The 23,653-nt window shown below is 44.1% G+C and overlaps 2 protein-coding genes across 3 annotated transcripts; one reads left to right on the plus strand and one right to left on the minus strand.

Annotated features, from left to right (window-relative positions):
• Window positions 1–1,889: 1,889 nt before the first annotated feature.
• On the minus strand, window positions 1,890–13,377 carry ubap1 (ubiquitin associated protein 1). 2 transcript variants are annotated; one of them, XM_084445979.1, is made up of 7 exons: window positions 13,267–13,377; window positions 9,863–9,909; window positions 9,134–9,258; window positions 7,237–8,058; window positions 6,513–6,677; window positions 4,488–4,589; window positions 1,890–3,915 (listed from the first exon to the last, which is right to left on the minus strand). In XM_084445979.1, exons 2-7 carry the CDS (start codon window positions 9,900–9,902, stop codon window positions 3,775–3,777), a joined length of 1,395 nt encoding a protein of 464 aa, XP_084302105.1. In that variant the 5' UTR covers window positions 9,903–9,909; window positions 13,267–13,377; the 3' UTR covers window positions 1,890–3,774. The 2 variants fall into 2 exon arrangements, with proteins under 2 accessions (XP_084302105.1, XP_084302106.1); XM_084445980.1 differs by lacking the exon at window positions 13,267–13,377 and adding an exon at window positions 11,515–11,631.
• A 1,451-nt stretch (window positions 13,378–14,828) lies between these two features.
• Window positions 14,829–20,316, plus strand: ube2r2 (ubiquitin-conjugating enzyme E2R 2; the record flags this gene model as incomplete). The annotated part of the gene is made up of 6 exons (XM_084445340.1): window positions 14,829–15,281; window positions 15,692–15,916; window positions 16,982–17,068; window positions 17,260–17,357; window positions 18,720–18,854; window positions 20,043–20,316. The coding sequence occupies exons 2-6, from the start codon at window positions 15,740–15,742 to the stop codon at window positions 20,314–20,316; spliced, it is 771 nt and encodes a 256-aa protein (XP_084301466.1). The 5' UTR covers window positions 14,829–15,281; window positions 15,692–15,739.
• Window positions 20,317–23,653: the final 3,337 nt, after the last annotated feature.

Genomic DNA, 23,653 nt, shown 5'->3' on the forward strand with positions numbered 1-23,653 from the left:
TAAACATGCATTTTCCCTTTACTACTCCTTTAAGGTTACAGCAAAAAAAAAAAGAAGTTTTTAGTAACACTAACCAAATCGATATTGAATCGAATCGTGATAATCGATTCTGAACCTTGTGAATCGGAATCGAATCGATTCTTGAAATTCAAATCGATACCCAGCCCTAGATTCTGTTCTGCTGTTTCTGTCCCATTTAGGTTTGCAATACCGTGCTCGGCCACTATGCCAAAACACAAATCCTACGTCCTCAACTAGATAACGTTTAATATGTTTAACACCACCATAAAATATATTGACGACTGATCAATAGTAACAGCCACACCATTGAAAAGATGTGTACGTTTAATCACATTTAAACTGCCCAAATGATTCAGGAGTAAACTGAACATTTTTGAAATCACATTTCAGGAGCTATCCAAGACCACCTCAACTCCTTTATATCATTAAGACATCAAAATGCAGATTTGTTAGACCCACAAGTTCAACGTCTCTCACGACATTACGTCACACAGTGAGGAAGTCTTAACAACAGGGTAATGGACAGACTGACGTAGCGCCTCGATGCCTCTGGGAAACTCAGCCCAGGGCCGCCTGCCCCACTCGCAAAACACTGAGAGAAATGAAGGATAGGCCAAAGAAATCCAACAAATCAATGTGGAGCTACTACCATCTTCCTTATGTTTTTCAGATCTACACACGTGTAGGTAGATAAGGGGTTGGCCTGGACGCGTCTACGCGTTTCGCAACCCAGTTTAGCAATAACACCATTGAGTTTAGGGTTAAGGAAGACCCTAACCCCTAACCTTAACCCTAACCCTAACCTTAACCCCTAACCTTAACCCTAACCTTAACCCTAAACTCTATGGTGTTCTTGCTAAACTGGGTTGCGAAAAGTAATCTTGCGGCCTGGACACATCAACTTCATGCATTGTTGGATGAATATACCAACTTGAAGATTATACTACCTCACCGATTGTAACCAATTGTTTGCATCTTGATAGCATGTTCGCCTTCTGAGCAAAAGACTATAGGCTTCCTCCCTGGTGAGAAACTAAAGTCCATGTTACAGGATTAACTATTCATTACATTATCGTAGTTCAGGAAATGACCCCAACAAAGCTACACATTACATAACTACCTCAGTCCCTCTAATGTAGGGTCACAGCACTGGAGTGACCTTTCAGTCACCGCCACCAATGTAACATAGTTATGTGTCTCCATGTTAAGGGAATCATCACAGAAACATTCCTTGGAGAACAGCCACGACACACACACGCACACGCGCGCACGCACGCACACACACACACACGCACACACACGGGTAGTATCTCTCCTAAATCATGCACTGATGTGAATTAGGGACAAAAACTTGAACTACTTGCATGAATCTCAAGTTTAGATTCAACCCCCAAATTGCAGAGCGTTGACCAACGCTTCACTTCCCACCATCGCCGTGTTTATAAGGCTAGCTCTTCCTGTGCAACACCTCCCCACAGAAGTCCGTAATGTCAAGAAGAAATGTACCAGTTACAGTGAAGTTAAAAATAGCTTTCAGCGCAGAGCGAGGTCTGGAAGGGGCCCTGCTTTGAGAGCACTGGAGTAACTGCTACGACGTCTGGTCCAAAATGATGTTTTAGTAGCAGCTGGCTAGCAGCCCTTCTATGGGAGAGTAGCACACACTGCCAAGAGACCTTTGGTGAAACAGACACATACACTTCTGACAGCTGTACTGGCAACATACAATCACTAACACATCAAACTCTTTATGAAGTGTCTTTTTTTTAACACTGCAATATTCTCGCTGTGTTACAATGGACAATCAAGCCCTTAGTCTTGTAACTTGATCTGCTTGAAAAGCAGAGATGAAGGCAGTGGTTTTCGATAATCATCTTAATACATCACCTTCACATTGGTGGAAAGGTAACCATCGTACAAGATTGAATGTTGAGGGTGTCATGGCACATATATCTGTCCATCTATATGGACAAGTTAGCAGTCCATATGAATCTATGGAGGGGCCTACCTAATCTTATGTGCAGTATAATAATATACCACACGATTTAATATGGTTAATATATTCCTGATAAAAATAATTCTCTTTTTTCATCAGGAGACTTGAACAACTTTATATAGGATGATTTGACCTTTCTCATACAGCACACAAGGGAATGCCAAAACACGCACACTCACACCGAACAAACTGTGTGAAAGAAAACGACTTGCGACATGGATAATCCGACAAAGAATCGATATCTTGGAAGTTGTTAGCGTAGCAGGAACTTCAATAACTGTGATGGAAGCAAATAATAAACATTAAATCAAACTTTTTATCTCCCACCATTTCAGATTCCCACCATAACTCCAGCGATGCGATAGGTCAGTTTTCAGGCTTGTGTCTCACAATCCCCAAAGGTCACAGGGCCACTAAGGTGCCAGTCAACCGTCACACGTCATAAGACATCTCTATTGCACTGATGTTGGGTTGCAGAACCCAAACCTTACATTTCAATCTTCTTTTTATTTAAGGGGCCCTCATTGCCAGAGTGTATTTCTAAACCCTTAAGGTCAAAACCATGTTGCCTTACATACAGACATTTCCATCAAACTGATCTCTTTATTCTCAAATGAAAGTGTCAAGGTACTTTTATTTTTAAATAACTCAATAATTTATGTATGTGACGTGTGTTTGTGCCTGTGCAGTTTCCACGCTTCTGTGCCAGTGGGTCATTTGAATACATTAGGATACGTTTTTTTTTGTATTTCCTGCAAATTCGCCGTCTCTCTATGGCAACTTTGGAGTCCGTTCCAATGCAGGGAGAAGATCCGACCGGGGCAGTAGCAGTTATATTATTACTTCTTATGGTTTTGTTAATGCAGTTCCTAAAACATATAGCAAATAAAGAGCAACTCTTAAGACCCAGAAAGTAAAGTGTGTTTGTCCCTCCTCCTACTAGACGGGACAAAATGAACGAGCGAAACGTCAGCGAGAAAAGATGAGGGAGAGAAAAAGCGCGTAACACCGGGCGCAGAACAGAGAGGGCACTTCTTAAGTCAGTTCTCTGTTTTGCGACGGCGAGCGTTTTAAGGTTCTGGCAGGAGGCTGTCCATTCAGTTTCATGAGTCTCCGCGGCCCCCCACCTAGAGACTCCGCCATTTTGTGGGTCTGCGTTTAGCAGTGGAAGATGGCAGCTTAATTAGCTGGGAGCGTCAAGTGTTTCAACTGTTCCTGTTGAAAGAACCTGGCTGTTGGCTCCTCCCAGTCCTGGTCCACTAAGCCCCTCCTCTTCCAGCCCAGCCCTCAGAGTTAGCCACACCCCTCAAAGTGCTAGCTGGCTTGAGCTTGGCTCCCAACGACCCATTTCTTCCGCTGGCCACATCTCCGCCAACCATACACACCCATCTTTTGTTCGACAAGAAAGAAAAAGCTAAAAGAGACATGGAATCCCAGAACTGATAACTAGGGTCTGACCCCTTCCATTTATGGGTGTGTATTCTTACATTTCTCCTTCACTCTAGGCACACAGGTGTCATTTCTTACATTTCTCCTTCACTCTGGGCGCACACAGTTCTGTCAGAAGTGCCGAGTCATTAGGTGTGTGTGTGTGTTAGCCAGAGTAAGGTGCATCAGAAGCCACGGGCGTTCTCTCCACTCAGGCAAGATGTGGCGGTGTGGGGGCGAGGCGGGTGTGGAGGGCGGGTCTCTAGCGTGGGGGCGCCGGGAGGAAGCAGTCGGAGCCTGCGAGGGGGGGGGGGGGTGGGGGGGGGCGGGGCTCAGCTGGCGGTGGCGCGGGCCATGAGGTCTTCCAGCGCTTTGTCCTGGTCGTTGTTGTGAACCAGAAGCACCTCCTTGATGGCGTCCCGTTCGAAGCCCATCTCGCCGAAGCGCGACATCAGCTGGAGAAACTCCAAGGCCTGTGGAGAAAAGACAAAAAAAGTGAGGCTGAAATAGAACTAGATCAGTAAAAAGACAATAAGGAGGGCTTGGTATAAGGTAGACCCCCCCAACCAAGGAGCAGTGGCTGGGTGTTGTGGAGGAGATTTATGTTATGGAGAAGTTCACGCATGCATTGAGGATGCAGGAATGAAAGTTTGAAGAGAAATGGGAAAAATTGATAGACTAAAAAAGGAAGTGTGATGATGCCACTAATAGTGAAATTGTAATATTTGAGTAAGAAAAGAGCTGCATTATGACTTGATGGAAGTACCCATAAGCTGTTATTGTTAGTTTTTATTATGTTTTTTTGTTTTATTGTATTGTCGTTGCATGGATGAAAAATGCAAATGAAGATTAAAGTAAAAAAAAAAAAAAGATAAAAAACAGCTCTGCTAGCAGCTAAACCACATTTGTGTTTGTCTGAATGGAACGGGTAAGCAAGGACTAATATTTTGGGTTAGGGTTAATAATTTCAGGTAAAGTATGACAAAAAAGGCATAACTGTCTGCATCCGCATGTAGGTAGTCGGGTAAAAATGGAGGTGACTAACTTTCTCCTCTGAACACTGGTACATCTCCAAGCACTCTTCCACCGCAGTGGCGTCGAAGCCTCGCTCACAGAGACGGCTGTGGACAAACAGATAATCCAGCACCTGGAACAAAGAAAAAACAACAGTTTCACTAGGAGTGTGTGTGTGTGTGTGTATGTGTGTGTGTGTGCGTGCGTGCTTCAGCTCACACCTTCTTTTTACTAGTACAAAGGATTGAAAAAACTCATTCTGAATATATTATTGTACTTGAATCCTTGAGTGTTAGCTAGTGAGTAATAGTTTGCCCTGTGGCACAATTATTATTTTATAAAGTTAATAAATCATGAGGAATGATAAAGCGAACATGTCTCTTCCACCATTTTGGATCACACTTGCAGACCCGCAAAAGAGCCGTTGCAGGAACAGGAACTTAGTATAGTGTTTCCTGTAATGGTGGTTATGTAGTCTACATATCACAAGTTGTAAGATTATTTGGGGGGCCATCTCTAGCTACTGTAGCTATGTAAAGTAACTATCTTTATGTCCCGCCAGTCTCAAAATGAGCTGAAAATATTTTTACTTCACTCCTACTCACAAAATGTCCGCTAGACGTGATGCTAATTTTCGCAATGTTCTACTCCATTCACTTATGCTAGCAACATTAGCAATCAGAATAGTAGTAGTTGTTGAATGAAATAGTCTTCTGGTTGATCTAGCAGTCAGTAAAATCGACCAAATGTCAAGACGTGGACATAATTGGATTCCTTTCGGACTACATAATCTAAAATCACGTAAATCGCAAATCATGTAAGGAAGGAGTTGAAACGGAGTTATTAGAGTTTATTCAGCTATGGGTGAGGTTGTTTTGGTTTCTGATGTACTCCGGAGGTGACCTGATTTAAATGGTGAATTGTAACTGATTCAGGCGATTTATCTGCCCCTGGTGTTTTGTAATGCTTTCTACAAGTGCAGCCTGCTGCACTGGAAACAGACTGAATCACTGATATTTCATAGATAGATAGATGGACAGAGCACACAGAACAACCATGGGCACTTTGAATAAGTCCATCGAATAAAAGCATCTATCTTTCTTGATCTCAGCAGAGTAATTGGATGCGACCCGCCCACTATCCAGGACCAGGAAGTGAGAGAGGAAGCATCTGTGACCCCTCTCACCCTGAACTGCACAAGATTCCAATCTATCAAGGCAAAATCCTCACACCGCTTCAACAGTTTCTTCCTCAATAATAATAATAATAATAATAACTCATTTATATAGCGCCTTTCATGACACCCAAGGTCGCTTTACATCCAAGCAAATAAACAGACAAGAGACAACACCAACAACAAACAAGAACAAACACCAACAACAACAACAACAACCAATTTAGCTGCCAAAGGCCTGGGTAAACAAGAGTCTTTTCAGTGCAGTGGGGCTTCCAGACACGTGAACTCCTGTGCTCTCACTAATGCTGCCTGCACTGAATGTACACTTGGGAGCAATACAAGACTACACATATCTGTACATTTTCCATTTCTATTTACATATAGCCTCACAGATTCTAATTAACAGACTCATTAACCTGTTTAATAATAGACTATCATTAACAGACTATTAACCTGTTTAATAATAGACTATCTTTAACAGACTATTAATATTAATAATTTAATAATATTGATAAAAGCACATGAAAACACACCCGCACGCGTACAATCCCCTCGTCCTTTCGGCTTTCAACTTGTGTTAACCTAGTGGGGGGGGCTGTAGCTCAGTTGGTAGAGCGGGTCGTTCAGTGATCGAAGGGTCAGGGGTTCGAATCCCAGCTCCGACTGTCCACATGTCGAACTGTCCTTGAGCAAGACACCTAACCCCAAATCGCTCCCAGTGAGCAGGTAAGCACCTTGCATGGCAGCTACCGCCATTGGTGTGTGAGTGTGTGTGAATGGGTGAATGAGAGGCCATTGTAAAGCGCTTTGAGTGCCGCTAAGGTGGAAAAGCGCTATATAAGTGCAGTCCGTTTACCATTTAACCTAGGGGAGGCCTACCTGCTCCACGTTCTGCCCTTGCCTCTGCATGGCTCTGAGCACGCCCTCGTAAGAGTAGCCCATGCTCACGATGGTCTCCACACACTGACGCTCGCTGGGCGAGAGACTGAGTAGGGCCCCTCCGCAGGGGGCGGGGGCGGGGCCGCTGCCCGGACCCGAGTTCGTCTGATGGGGGGGGGGGGTTGGGGTAGAGAAAGAGCAGAGATCACCCTGATGGACTAGTCATCGGGTTTCGCTAAACATCACCAGAGTAATGTAAAGTAGCCTACATGTAGCTAGCTAAGCTACGTAAACACAGGTACAAGCTCGAAAGGAAATACTTTGGGGAAGATGGGGGACAATGTCCCGATCAGTTACAATTCAGTGGACAAATTAGAAGTAGATGTTTAATACTAGCTAAGGTTTCATAGCAAAACCACTGGCTCTTGCCCATCATAAACAGCCATTGTAGATTTCATACATGATGGAATATTTAAGACTAATTCACAGACATGAGCCTAATGTCGTCATCATCATTTGCAACAATTGTTCCCAATTATTTAAGTTTACAATTATTTAAAATATACAAAAGCCGCAATATTAAGTGACCATAGACGAAATCGGTATGCTGTTGCTTGCCTGTGTGTTTCAGTGCACGTGTGTTTGAGGGCATGTGTTTGAGTGCACGTGTTTGAGTGCACGTGTGTTTGAGTGCACGTGTGTTTGAGTGCAAGTGCTCGCTCACCTGCTTTGGTGCGCCATTTTGAGTATGACTGTGCAGCTCCTGTCGTCCAATGATGTCGGTCTTTTGGAGGGCTGGAGGGCTGTCATTGGGTAGGATACGTGGCGTGGGGAGTGAGGCGGGTACCGGGTTCAGGTTGTAGCTCATCGGGACAGGATAAAACCCGTCCCCGGGGTCCGACAGCTTGGGGAAGGTCAGCGATCGTATGTTGCAGGGCCGGTCGTCGGCCTCGGGCGTCCCTCTGCTTCTGTCCATGTCCAACAGCGCCACGAGGCCGTTGGGTTTGTGAACGTAGCCCGTTTTGGCCGGAAGGCTGGCGGTGTTCGCGGTGGTGGTGGTGGGAGGAGAGGGGGTGTTGCCGCGCGACGCCGGCCCCGACCGGAGGGCCTCGGGCGGGGACACGGGGGGCAGGGGCTGGGGCTGGCTCTGGAGGATGCTTCGCAGCTCCTCCTTGTCGTCCAGCGTCTTGAGCTCCAGCCGGTCGAAGGGGTCCTCCTCGCGCTCGAAGTCGGCCAGGTTGAGGCTCTGCAGCTGGGGGAGGCCGGGCAGGGCCTGCTTGGCGAGGCTGGGGGCCGGCAGGGGGGTGAGGATGGCGTTGTGCCGCAGGCCCGCCAGCACCGGGTTCATGGCCGGAGGGGGGGGGTCCTGCTCCTCGGCCGGGCCGGGCCGGTTCCCCCCGCCGCCGTCGTCGTCCGGCGGGCGCTCCCTGCTCTCGGACTCGGCCCTGGAGGAGGAGGAGGCGGCGGCGGCTCTGGCTTCCGTTGCCCTGGCCTCCTCAAGCTCCGCCCCCCAGTGCACACTCCGCTGCTCCAGGGAGAAGTCATACTACAAGTACAGGGAGGGGAATTCAAGAACTGGAAGTCTCATAACCTGCTATTCCACTCCCACATCATTCCTGCAGCCACTTAACATGCCTGGCTGGGACACCGGTGGTGTGAGGACAACCCTATTTTAAAACAACAGCGCCACAATGTTGCTGCACTGATGACTTTTAGGTAGGGATGCACCGATGCATCGGCCAATGTTGGCCTTGTTGACTGAGTAGGGCTGCACGATTATGACAAAAGATAATAATTGCGATTATTTGCTTCAAAATGGTAATTGCGATTAATAATAAATACCGATAAAATATTTAATATATAATATTAATATATAATACCCAGAATGCTCCCAAATCAGACGTTGATCCCTTTGTTGCTACTAACTCACTGACCTCGTTTTCGCTCATTTTTTCACTACTCACGGCTGTGCACTCGTCTTGTGACACCTGTCTTAACCTGCTGCTCTGTCTTCTCAGTGAAATTGCTGCACACAGCGCACTCAGCGGGAACAAATTTGATTGGTCAGACAGCATGAGCGCCTGTGATTCGTCCGTGTCCTAGCACACTCAATTCAAAGCAAAATTATTAATCACATTAATTGCGGCCTTTTGCGATTAGTTAATCGCGCAGGTCATAACCGCGTTATCGATTATCGATTTTCTCGATTAATTGTGCTGCCCTAGTTGACTGCCATCGGCCCATCGTCAAAGAAAATGACATTCACCGATGGTAGTGGCCGATGTTATGGCGCAACAATTACGGCTTTTTTTGTTGCAAAACGTAGCCTACCCAGCTGCAGATTCGGAGAAGATCCGTGACGCAACGCCGCAAACGCACGTGTAGTTTGCTTTCAAATTAAAGTGAAATAAAATTTGCCGTCTTGGAACCAAACACTTCATTTCTTTGTTTCCCTGGCACAAAAGGGGGAATAAAAATAAACTAAAATAAACATCGGCCATCGGCCAGATTGTTATTTTAAACATCGGCATCGGCCCAGAATTTTGCAATCGGTGCATCCCTACTTTTAGGAGCTGTTTTGGGAACATGGGCTCTCTTTGAAAGCAGGAAGGCAGACTTACATGTAGCTCAGCGAGTATGGAGCCACAGTCAGGCAAGCAGAATCCCACAGGAAGCCCCACTTTGGCCGGGCAGCGGAACTTCTCATTGATTTTGAAGGGAACGTCATCAAGGTAGCTGATGGGTCCTGGAAAGGGAAGGATTAGCTGAGTGAACCTGCCCTGGGCTAACAACAAAGATGAAACACTTGAAAGAAATGACAGATGTTTTTGCCATTCTGAGTTGACACATTTGGGAATGTTGTTTCATTGTGGAGTTAAGAGTAAGTATCAGACAAAACGCATTTTGCCCAGGTCATATGAACTAGGGAAGAGACGGTATGGATTTTTGCATTACGGTACGGTATCTAGTTAAACGGTACGGTTAACGGTATTTCACGGTATACGGCATTTCCCCTCAAATAGGCTGAGTTCTAGAGCCCTACAGTGCAAAACATGATGGAAAATACACACTATTGTAATTAAGCTCAGTTTATTAATAGCAAGCTTATATTAAATTACAAAATTAACTGTTGCAAGCAACTTGAAATGTGAAGTTTCAGCAGCGCATTATTGTGTAATACCGTAGACGTAATACCGTAAACACAGGGAATGTCACGGTTCTAATACCGTGGACATTTTATACCGCGGTTCACGGTTTTACGATATACCGTCTCATCCCTAATATGAGCCTACACCAAGCACAAAAGCCCTTAAATTGAGAAGGAGGAGGATATTGGCAGACACACTCACCATTGTTGTGGGTATCTGATCCAGACTTCCTCGCAGCCATTTAGAGACTATGAAAACATAGAAACGCAGAAGACAGTCGGTTTAATGGGACAAAAGCAAGACATCAACTTTCAGAAGACTAGATGCCCCTCGGGACAAATAAATGAATCTTGAATCTTGAGATGGTTCAAAATTCACAAGCTTTAGTTGCAGACTATGATGCAACGCAACTAAACAGCTCCAGGATCCATTGTCAGTTCTAGGCTTTTAGATGTAAAGGAAGGAATGAGATCTATGGATCCCTGTTCTCTTATACATGTTCTCACATTGTTACAACTCCTCTCAGTTTGTAGGAAAATGGGTTGTAAAGTAGACATCATTCGTTTGCCTCTCATGAAGGGCCCCTTTATCAAAATGAGATCTAACAACCACAGACTGACTAAGCAAGCCTTGTCAGTTGGTCATAGCATATTCCTCTCTGTGTTTTTTTTCTCTTTGGTTTTTCGTTCCATCAATTTGCATGAGAATTCATAGCCTAGTCTGGTTATTTTGTCTCGCTATGCCACAACCAGGCATTATGAATACATAAACGAGTGTGTGTGTGCATGTGCAAGAGAGAGAGAGAGAGAGAAAGAGAAAGAGAGAGAGAGGGAGAGAGAGAAAGAGAGCGAGAGAGAGCGGCACTTTTAACTGGAACTCTAATATCTATTTGTTGGAATTAACTAAATGGACTTGGAGTCTAGAATGACACGTGATTGTAGAGATTAAAAACTGACTGACTGATTTGTTTCTTCAACGTGATCACAAATTAGAAAACAATTGGTTATAAAACAAGGTTTACAGGCGCAGATGCTTCTGAGTGATGCTCAGGTATCCAAAAGTGGTGGAAAAAACAAGCTCTGAACACACAAAGACGACATGTCAGCTATTTCCAGCATCTCCCCCAGACTGCCCTGAGCAATACATTCAAAGGAGATACATTTGGTTTGGCTAACATCCCAGAAATAGCCCATGTCCACACTTTCCAAAGAACAAACCCTTAATGTTTACAAATGCTTGGGGCCACGGGTCAATACGTGGAGTGTAATTGAAGTGCAAATAAAACAACGTTCAGGCTTTATCATGGACTAATACAGCCTATCAACACGGACTCAGAAAAATAATCCTTGATAACCTCATCTGGCCCAAGTCTGATCATGTGAGGTTGTTTAATGTGACACAAGCCCGTATGTTGTGCAACATGTGATCCTATAATCACTTTGAGCAAATAGCCGTTAAGTTAGAGGTGATATGTTTGCCTATGTGCACCTTTGCCAGAATAACACACAACTTTAAGTAGGCTAAACACTATAAAGTTGGTCAAAGTGACGTAATCACAGGTACAGGTTTGTACTTCCAGCCAAATTGAGCCAACTCACTGAACATCCAGTACAAACAACCTTCCCACCTACATGTTGGCCCCAACAGCAGATTGACAAGTTATTTTAGTTTAGCTAACGTTACAAGATAACATTACAAGCAAGATAACATTAGCAAGATAACATTAGTTTCCCTAACACGACCCGTCTATGCGAGCTGCAATCTGCTTGTTCACTGCCAGACATCGTTGCGTAGAAAGAAAAAGACGATAATCATTTTTATTTGGTCAGTCTCCTACATTATTTGTAACTAACCTTGACGTTATATGTCTTGTTAGCTTGCTGTTGGTTAGCTGGAACTCACCAGCTAGATTAGTCAGCTAACGTAGCCTCACTAGCTAATGCTAATGCTAATGCTAGCTAGACAGCTATGGCGCGTTCGTTTTTGGTCGGAGGTGGCAAGTCGCAAGTGGGAAAATACCTACCTCCGACCTGTGTGCATTCAGCTATATACCATTATATCAGTTACCTAGTTATATCTATATACCATTATATCAGTTACCTAGTTATATCTATATACCATTATATCACAGTTACCTAGTTATATCTATATACCATTATATCACAGTTACCTAGTTATATCTATATACCATTATATCACAGTTACCTAGTTATATCTATATACCATTATATCAGTTACCTAGTTATATCTATATACCATTATATCACAGTTACCTAGTTATATCTATATACCATTATATCACAGTTACCTAGTTATATCTATATACCATTATATCAGTTACCTAGTTATATCTATATACCATTATATCACAGTTACCTAGTTATATCTATATACCATTATATCACAGTTACCTAGTTATATCTATATACCATTATATCACAGTTACCTAGTTATATCTATATACCATTATATCAGTTACCTAGTTATATCTATATACCATTATATCACAGTTACCTAGTTATATCTATATACCATTATATCACAGTTACCTAGTTATATCTATATACCATTATATCACAGTTACCTAGTTATATCTATATACCATTATATCACAGTTACCTAGTTATATCTATATACCATTATATCACAGTTACCTAGTTATATCTATATACCATTATATCACAGTTACCTAGTTATATCTATATACCATTATATCACAGTTACCTAGTTATATCTATATACCATTATATCACAGTTACCTAGTTATATCTATATACCATTATATCACATTTACCTTGTTATATCTATATACCATTATATCACAGTTACCTAGTTATATCTATATACCATTATATCACATTTACCTAGTTATATCTATATACCATTATATCAGTTACCTAGTTATATCTATATACCATTATATCACATTTACCTAGTTATATCTATATACCATTATATCACAGTTACCTAGTTATATCTATATACCATTATATCACATTTACCTAGTTATATCTATATACCATTATATCACAGTTACCTAGTTATATCTATATACCATTATATCACAGTTACCTAGTTATATCTATATACCATTATATCACAGTTACCTAGTTATATCTATATACCATTATATCACAGTTACCTAGTTATATCTATATACCATTATATCACAATTACCTAGTTATATCTAGTGCATTCGAGCAGAGAAACATATCCGAATTTGCGACGAGGAAGTGCGAGTTCATGAGGTGTTTTATTTAATCATTCCTAGTAGCAAGTCGCAATTTGCACCTCCCAGTTATAAACGAACGCACCCTTAGTGCTATGATCTCAGTAGCCGTTACCATCCACTGCGTACATCAGACCTTTCTTGCCTGGCTAGATGAAACACAAAACCCTCCTTCTTCGGCCAGTCTTGACACTCAACTATGCTGCTGTCAATAAGAAGCTAGCTTGCTAATGTTAGTTTATTCTAGATATGTGCTAAATCCACCCAGCTCAGAAGAACTGGCCTCAGATCTGTTGTGTGGATCTCACTCCCTCCTGGACTAGTGGCACCGCCCCTGAAGCAAACTGCCCCAAACGTCCACCAACAACTGTCTTACCAGTATCTGCTCCGTCTTGCTTCTCCGAAAACCTATGGACGCCTTCCCGCAAAGATTTAGTTGTACAAGTTGCTCCTGGAATTAGTTTTATTGAAACCGAAATCTCTTTCCTGCCTCATCGTGCGACGCCATCTTGAGTTGCCAGTCTGTCTTCCTTTGGGTTCCTGTTTGACGTCACGTTTTCACTTTAATGACGACAGTCCTGTGTTTACGACGTGTTGACGTCATTTTTTAGGGTGTTTATCGTAGGGTATTTTTTAGGGTATTTATGCAACTTCTGCAGTTCTAAAATCAGAAAGCCGAAAAGCACAATTATGGATTACATCCATTGTACATTTGTTTGTAGCCTATAAGAAAAAATATCGATTTTTACACATTTCTTATATTTGTATGCTATGATTTATTTTTTAATAATGCATTTACTAACGGATAACTGCCACCAGTCACACATCACTGACAGAGCTTTCCAGACCACATTTCCCACCAAAAACTCTTCTCTGATCATCCTTGGAAAAGGATGCAAATCAAACTGCAAACAAAACGTAACTTGTGCGGTTATTACAGTGGTGGATATACTTTTGGCTGGTGAGGTTTCTGCAGAATTAAGAAGTCAAAGAAGTGTTGTGAGTGGCGTGTGAACATGAAATAGGTAAATTGATAGATCCAAAGAGCCAGACTAGTGGCATGATTCATGCTTTATGTGTCAGTCTGATCAATCCCATATTCACTATTATGACACCATTAACATATGACACCAGTAATCCATTTAACTTACATAATAATGTAATCAAGTATTATTTATTGATTGATTAATTGATTGATTGATTTGATCAACCCAATTGACTGTCACCATATAATCTACAGGCCAGCAGAACTGGACAGCATTGTTCTGAGTGTGTGTGTAGGTGTCACTTCATTGACTCTGATTAACAAACACAACAGTCACAGTTCATTATTAATGAGCTCATAAACATGATAATGCATTGTGTTGGCAAAAGGTACCACTGACTAACAGGCCTCACAGATGTGCACTCTTGGTTAAATGGGAGTTTGATAAAAGTGTCCTAATATTACACAATACAGGTAGCAGGAGTCATGGGGCAACATCTCAAAATGTGCAAGCCTCCAAAATATACATGACTTCAATGTGTGTTAAGTGAGTTATTATGTGGCATACTGCATTTTGTCCTAGTCCTAGTCCAGTTATAATAATGCAATCAAGCATAAAAAAATAAGTATATCATCAACCCAATTGGACAGCATTGTCTGAAGTGTGTGTAGATGGCACTTCATTGACTCTGGTTAACAGATCTATACAACAGTCAAATCGCAGTTAATTATTAATGAGCTCATAAACATGATAATGAATTGTGTTGGCAAACAGTATCACTGACTAGCAGGTCTTAAGATGTGCACTTTTGGTTAAACGGGAGTGCGCGCACGTTGACGTGAGTCCAACAACGTAACCACGTTTACCAGACACGTACAACGATAGCCGGAAGCATCGATAGGATGAAAATAAAAATCGATAAAAAAAAAAAATCATTGTAGTTCGTAAGCAATCAAGATCTTTTCCTCGAAAGTTTGCTCTACAAATAACATAGATCTCCGTTGAAGAGGTGTTGTAGCGAATGGGGTGGAGAAGGAAAGCTGTTCTTTTGTAACCAACTTCCTCGGTAGGGGTTTAGCCGAGGTGTGGAGAAGTTGGGCTGAGAGAGGAGAGCAGATAAACAAACATAAACAGCCACGGATCAGCTGGGCGCTTGTCCGATCCGATCCTAACATTATTCTTTCTCTTCATGCCAAGAGTCAAGAACCCAACGAGGAGAAACACACCAGGAGGACCAGAAAACAATCTTCCTCTCTCGTCAACAAGATAATTTGTTGCAGTCAGTGTAACTTGAATGGACGCACCAATGAGTTCCATGTAAATGCATCAGCAGTTTACAAACGGAGAAAGCTGTCTCGATAGGCCTTGAAACAAGTGAACAGACAGTAGAGTTACGAAGATAGAGGTAACGTGGATCATTTTGTTCATCAACTTTGCTTCCCCCTATCAGCTGTCAAGGCCTGCAGTCAGCCACTCGCCTTGCTACACGTGATGGGCTATATTTACTTAATTCTTAATGTCTGATGTTGCAGTAGGCTGTCTAAGATCAGCCTAGTAAATTACCAAAAGGCAGTTAGCATTTTAGAGTAAAACCAGGTTCATTGAAAGAACCCAACACTTCCTGTATTGAAATTTTACATATTTGAAGTTAAAACAGATATATATCATTTGTATTGTGTTTTAGAGACTCCCATGTTGTTTAATTAATAAATAGCTTCTTTAATATGTCAGTTTGCCCTAATGTCAGTAGGCATACAGAATTCGTATTCAGACTCTAGGATAAAAACATCTGCATTGCCCTCTGTTCACTTCTAGCGGTGTCCTAAAGTGAAGCTGCTAGTGAAGTGGTATAGCCTCCCAGCCATGGCTCACCAAGCGACTCCCAGTTCCCAGAAGGCCCTGATGATGGAGATGAAGTCCCTGCAGGAGCAGCCGGTGGAGGGCTTCCGCATCACCCTGGTGGAGGAGTCGGACCTGTACAACTGGGAGGTGGCCATCTTTGGCCCCCCCAACACACTGTACGAGGGGGGCTACTTTAAGGTGAGGTGTGGTGGGGGTGGGGCGGGACAGGGCGACGCCGGCTCTGGAGCCGGACTGCTAAGATCTTATCGGTGGTGGTGTGTGACTCGCTAGGTTTGGACATTGAGACTGTATTGGGCCTAGAGGTCTTGGGTCAATGTAAATGTCTCTTATTGCACTAGTTTTGGTTTCCAAAGACACCTCTGCTACTTTAATGGGAGTTTGTGGGATTTATAAAGGTGTCTCTCATCTCTTCATAGCTCTCTTTTTTCTATTCTTCCTTTCTCTCGCTCTGTCTTTCTTTTCTCTCTCTCGCTCCCTCTACTTGACCAGCCTCCTTCCCTTGCTGTGTGATCGTTGCGCTTCAGTCGTCTATTTTTAGATATGAACGGATATAAATGGCACCTCAGCAGAGAGAGAACGAACACGATGAGACTGGTCTCCTTTTCCCATGAGGGACTTCTTCACTGAGGCTGGGCTAGTCAGTGTTAGCATCATTAGCACAGTGAAAGAGCTCTGGCCCTGGCCGTTGACTTTGGCCTGTGGGTAAGGTATATTGGGTGTGCTCCAAGTGGTGATTTAGGTCAGCGAAAGCAGTCTTAGAATCCCAGTAAATATTAGTATAACTAAAGACTCCAGGGTTATACTCTGAGGCCTACAGTATCGTCAGGAAGTCACAGGGAACTATTCCTAAAGTACACTTCTAGAACATACCAAAAGCTATGACAGAAGCAAATCGGCGCCCTCCCTAAACGCAAGGGCAGTGTTTCACAGAATGTTCCCATGTTTCATTTTCGTTTCACTCTGAGACAATTTAATACTAAATTGCATTTACCTCGAGAGGGTCTCATAATAGGTCATAGTGTACTGTTTCAACTTGGACATGTCACAAGCTGGATAGTAGCCAGTAGCCATGGAACTAAATCACTCTCCTGCTTTGTAAACAAAAAACCCTTTGCATACTTGTCATTTGGCAGACTATCTCTCCTATGTTATTGTACAATCTTTTATGGCGTTTTACAGAGAACATATCAGTGACTGATAGGACATTGGTCACCATTTTGTATATGTGTGTTTCACTCTTAGGCTCACATCAAGTTCCCTATCGACTACCCTTACTCCCCACCTACTTTCCGTTTTCTCACCAAGATGTGGCATCCCAACATCTATGAGGTAGGACTTCCAAAGTGTAGAAGTACAGTCAGACGCATAATTATGCAAATGTGTAGAAACAAATTAAATATTTCCCAGGGCGTTATTATGTTAAGTTGGCATTTGTATATGTAAGTTTCATGTACATTTCGAAACGGTTCACTTATTTGTAGATCTGAGGCATCACCGTTACTGCTTGCTTTCCTCTACAGAACGGCGATGTGTGCATTTCCATCCTTCACCCCCCTGTCGATGACCCCCAGAGCGGAGAGCTGCCGTCTGAGAGATGGAACCCCACCCAGAATGTCAGGTAACTAAGTTAACCGGTCTCTGTTCGTATGTCTTTGGACATTTTTTGGACATTCTGCAATGACCAAACTCAAATAGAAGCATGACATCAATGTTGAGTGACGTCTTAAAGGAGAATTCCACGCTAGAACAACATTGGGTTCAACAACTAGACACCCACAAAACAATAAAGACAAATGTGGTTTCCTTGACTATAGTATATAGTAAACAAAGCATGTTCGCGAAGTGCGCACTTCCGGGGTTTTGCCGCGTCGAAACGCATTAAGTCCCCGGCAGCAGAATAACGAGGTCTGCAACGAAAAAACCCGTCTACGACGGGGACTCGAGGCGGTTGCACCATGCTAACCCTCGAGCCGGGATTCGAACCACCGACCCCACGGTCATTGGACAACCCGCTCTACCTCCTGAGCCACAGGCGCCCTGTGGCCGTGGTTGCCTTAGAGAGTGTTGCCCTAGACACCCCGTCTCCCTTTCCTCTTTTCAAGTGCATTTGTGTGTTTTAAATTGATCAAAAAGGAAGTAGAGTTTATAGGACCCATGAAGTAGAAATGTTCACAGGAAGTGAGCTCTGATAGGCTAACTGTTCAACATGCAGTGCTACACTATTACACAGACAGTTCATTCATACTCATGTTTTTGAATATACAATTCACGAGCATTCATTTGGGTAATTGTTTAAAATTGCCATGATTAGATAACTAGTGTGTAATTATTCGCATAGCTGCCTTTTAGCATTTAATCACTGGATAGACAGGTTAACGTTGGAGGGTAAAATGAAGTGTAGCCAAAGCAGGGGACATTACTGGAAAGATAATTATTATATGTTCAATATGGTGATAAAGACACTGTCACAGAGGTCAACTGTAGATTTGATTGCTACCACTATAAAAGTTAGTGTTGGGTAACACTTGTATTCTCACTTTAGTGACTTAACTGCCTGTAAGTTTGCAAGGGAGTAGCAAGTCAAGTCAGTTTTACTGTCATTCATCCATATACAAGTATACGGGTGAACCACATGTCGTTCCTCAATGAGGTGCTAACACAGAATATGGCAAAATATGGCTTATAACTTTTGTGTTATCACCTCTGCCCAATTGAGGGAAGACATTTAATCACTGGAAATCGTTTTGCACACATTTTTACTCCACCGTGTGTGTGTGTGTGCGTGCCTGTTTGTGCACGCCTGCGTCTGTGTGTGTGTGTGTGTGCGTGCCTGTTTGTGCACGCCTGCGTCTGTGTGTGTGTGTGTGTGTGTGTGTGTGTGTGTGTGTGCGTGCCTGTTTGTGCACGCCTGCGTCTGTGTGTGTGTGTGTGTGTGTGTGTGTGTGTGTGTGTGTGTGTGTGTGTATGCGTGCGTGCGTAGGACCATCTTGCTGAGCGTGATCTCCCTGCTGAACGAACCCAACACCTTCTCGCCCGCCAACGTCGACGCCTCGGTCATGTTCCGCAAGTGGAGGGACAGCAAGGGCAAGGACAAGGAGTACGCCGAGATCATCAGGTGACTAGCCGCCCACTGAGTGACCGCTATCCCTCATCAATTAATGAATGAATTAATGAATGAATGAATTTTTATTTGCGTGTCGTGCCACCCAATGTGGCCCCATCCCATATGGGATTATACGACAGTTAATAATACATAATACATAATATTTATAATAGTTATAATGTGCACACTCACAGGGGCACATACGCACATGCACTCTTGTTAAACCTGCACATATAAAATACATTACTTCAAATTCATACAAAAACAATACTTCAAATTCATACAAATACAACACTTCAAATTCATACAAATACGATACTTCGAATTCATACAAATACGATACTTCAAATTCATACAAATACGATACTTCGAATTCATACAAATACAATACTTCAAATTCATACAAATTCAATATTTCTATGCACAAATACAATACTTCTATGCACAGTGTAAACACACCTGCGTTCATACACAAACGCCATCGCCATGCCCACACAGACACAACGGAATATAATGGAATGTTCCATACTAACTGAAATGGGAACAATTTAGCACATGAAGACTGTGGCCCGTTACCTAGGTTTCCAATGCTTGCCGCCACCCACCTACCTACCTACCTATCTACCTATCTACCTACCATGTACCCATCTACCTACCTATCTACCTACCATCTACCCATCTACCCACCTATCTACCTACCATCTACCCATCTACCCACCTATCTACCTACCTATCTACCTATCTACCTACCATCTACCCATCTATCTACCTACCATCTATCTACCTATCTACCTACCTATCTACCTACCTATCTACCCATCTACCTACCTACCTACCATCTACCTACCTATCTACCTATCTACCTACCATCTACCCATCTACCCACCTATCTACCCATCTACCCACCTACCTACCTATCTACCTACCTATCTACCAACCTACCTATCTACCTACCACCTACCTACCTACCTACCTACCTACCTACCATCTACCTACCTACCTACCTACCATCTACCTACCTACCTACCTATCTACCTACCATCTACCTACCTACCTACCATCTACCCACCTACCTACCTATCTACCTACCCACCTACCTACCTAATCACCTACCATCTACCCACCTACCAACCAACCAACCTACCCACCTATCTACCTACCCACCTATCTACCTACCCACCTACCCCCCCCCCCCCACAGGAAGCAGGTTCTGTCCACGGCGGCGGAGGCGGAGCGCGACGGCGTGAAGGTCCCCACCACGCTGGCGGAGTACTGCGTCCAGACGCGCGTGCCCTCCCAGGACAGCAGCTCGGACCTGCTGTACGACGACCTCTACGACGACGACATGGAGGAAGAGGAGGAGGAGGAAGAGAGCGACCTGGAGTCCGGCGGGGAGGCGGGGGCCACCAGCGGGGGGGAGGGCGGCACCCGTCACTACGACAACCAGGACGACTCCGGCAACGAGGAGTCCTGATGATGATGATGATGATGATGATGATTGGCTGGGTTGACCCCCCCCCCCCCCCCCTCAAACACCAGCCCGTGACACCTGATCTTTGAGCCACGCCTTTGCAACCGCAACCCCCCACCACGCTCCCCTCTCTCCCGATCTTTGTCTGTCTCGGTAGTCTTGAAGCGCTGGCTAGTGGCGCTGGCTAGCTGTCCGTCTTTCTGCCTGACTGTAATGGAACGGCTGAATCCCTCTCTGTCGATGACTGGCTCTCTCCCTGTCTGTCTGTCTGTCTGACTGACTGTCTCACTGTCTGGTCAGCTGTCTCTCTGGCTGTCTTTGTCTGCCTGTCTGTCTCTCACTGACTGGACGGCTCTCTCATTGGCTAGCTGGCTGGCTGTCTAGCCCTGTCTGTCTGCCTGAGTGTCTGTCTGCCTGTCTGTCTGACTTACCTCTCCTTCCTGGTCTGCCTGGTTCCCTGTCTGTCAGTTTAACCTTTCGTCCACTCTCCATGCAATCAACTTGAACCTACAAACCCAAATTCTGCCCCGAACCCCCCCGACTCCCACCACCCCATCTAGTCACACCCACTCGACCCTTTGCGCTGGTTTTGCCCTCTGAACCTTTGACCCCTGAGCCCTGAGCCCCGCCCCCCTACCAGAGCTGTACACGGGGGCGACGAGAGAGAGAGAGAGCAGGAGGTCACGTCCTCTCACAGACACAGAAGAGCGCTCTCACGTTTCCAACCGCCACGCCTCCCGCCTCCGCCTCCAAACCTCAGGGCCTCCGTAGACTCTCGCCGAGAGAGCAGTCAAACCGAACTCGACACAAACTGCTCCTTGCGTCGACGTTTTCTTATCTTTAGGGGTGTTTTTTTGGGGGGGGGGGGGGGGGGGGGGGATTTAGAGCGTACACAGAGAGTCAACCGAAAAAGTCTCCAACCACCACGCACTCTGCTTCCCCATTTCTCCTTTTTTTTGTTTTTCGGTCTTTCCTTTCCTTTTTGGTCCCCTCCGTCGTCTGTTTTGGCTAGTCTGCTGCCCCCAGGGGGCCCCTGTTCAGTTCTCACTGTGAATGTGACTGGATGTGGATGCAGTTAGCTTCTCGCTAAGGAGAACCTATCATATTGTTTGGTCAAAGTTCTCTTTTATTCTGTGTTTTATCTTTTTTCGTGTGCCTATTTTACTATTTCAGTCACGTCACTAGGTCGCCTTAGATTTGACCCCTAATTCCATACGGCAACAAAGGTTCAGTAATAACCGTGTATTGAATATTATACCACTGTTGGTATCGTGTTAACACGCATTCGCCTCGCTAATTGGGAGTTGCCCCGAGGCTATCGACTAACCATTTAGAACTGTTTTCCTGTATCGCACCCCTCCACTTCTTTATTCGCTTGAGCATAACCCCCCTATTTAAGTATTTCATTTGATCAGAAGTAGCGTATGGTATTCAGTTCCACTTATATGATAGTGACGTTCATTCATTGACGCGTGTGTTTGCTCTTACGTCTGAAATTCTCTACGACAGATGGCTTCTGCTTTTAGGAGTTGGTTCAAACTCCAGTCACATGCTAGACTTTCCCCGGTCTAGCCTAGGCCTACTGTAGGCCTATAGTATATACGCTTTGAGCATATTATAGAGCTGTTGATGGTTTGCATAGGCCCTGACAGCAACCTGTGAAACATGACACCGGTAAGTTTGTTTTTGGTATAGAAATACTGACCAGCATAAATGGTAATGCTTTAAGATGACAAAGCCAACCACAGTTCTAAGTTCTGCAGTTTTCACGTGTGCGTGATTGTGTGTGTGTGTGTGTGTGTGCGCGTGCATGTCACAGTCAACGGAACCCAAGACTGACACATGGAGATCACAGCCTGAATTGGATATCACGCCAAGGAAATGCAGTTCCGCGACAACCATCGGTCTGAAACACCGGAGCAAACTGATGTCGGGAGTCGTCGGGATGTGAACACTTGTCTGTTTTATGAACCAGGCTATAAGGAGGGACTTGACCGCTCCTTCCTACAGGGAAGAAGCCAAAGTGGAGGGAACTCCTCTCACCGAGCGCTCGTTCAGACTGGATTCGGTTGGAATTGTGAAACAAACAAACAAAAAAAGAGCGCAACCGTCATACAGGAGGGACATGATGTGACGTGACTCCTGGAGGAGTGACTAAAGGAGGAGTGGGTCCCATCACTCAAGTGGCTTCCCTCCGTTCCTCCCATCATTAGAATCCAATAGAAGTAGAATAGAGCTTTTAAAGTAGGGTGTGAAAACCAACAGTCCTCCAGCAACCGTTTTTTTTTTTGCCATTTCATGGTTCCCCAAGCCGGGATTCCAACCAGCAACCAATCAGCTATCGGCTAACCTCTGTGGTACCTCCCCCCCACTAACGTGAAATCACTTGACAGGTGAAGTGGGGATTTACCATGTAGGCCTAGAGTTTACACTTATCATGCGTTTTCACAGAAGTGCAGATGAGGGAGGGGAGATATGAGTACAGGAAGCCACATTGGATTATGGGGACGCACCCACACGGATGGCGTCTCTCTGTGCATGGACAATGAACAAGGAGTTGGAACCAAGAATGCTATATTAGGGTTGGACCAGCTCCTTTCAAATCAGAAATGATGCATCGGAAGGAACCGTTCTAAGCTGTTGGACATTTCAACACACACCGGCTGTGTTGTACAGCGGAGCGGGGAAGGCTTGAGTGCTTTTGTTCATTTAACGTGTGTGTGTGTGCGCGTGTGTGTGTGTGTGTGCGCGTGTGTGTGTGTGAGCGTGTGTGTGTTAAGTGTGACTTTGAAGTGTGTTCCAATATTCTGAGGCGCTGTTCCCCTCCATGGCTGAAAACGGTCTCACATTTGGCCTAAATAGGCTTCCGTACTCGTGTCCACAGCCATTGATGTAAATGCTGCAGTCGCTGTCGGTTTGTACTTTTCTTTCATTTCTCTTCCTTTCGTGTTGTAAGGATGCAAATATCACATATAAAATTTCTATGGTAAAAAAAAAAAAAAGTGTTGAAATGGGTAATTTGTCTTAAATGTTCACTTTAAGCAACCAGAGGCTGAACAGGTCAATTATCAGATCAAGTATCTATAAAAAAAAAAACACACCACACTTAAAAGTTAAGTTTCGCTGTGAAACGTGGCCAGGGTGGGATTTGGGATCAAATCCCAAGTTCATTTTCTTGGATGTCAATTTTAACATTGGTGGGAACTATAAAATCAGAATCAATAACAAGCATCTGAACTCAGAAGTTGTTGGGTATTTTCTATATCCAGTGGATGTGATATTTCTTCTGATCTGATCAAGTAGCAACAACTTTCTTTGTTAGTGGTTTTATTGCACTGTG

Source organism: Borostomias antarcticus (assembly GCF_949987555.1).
Source record: "Borostomias antarcticus genome assembly, chromosome: 11".
Lineage (NCBI taxonomy): Eukaryota > Metazoa > Chordata > Actinopteri > Stomiiformes > Stomiidae > Borostomias > Borostomias antarcticus.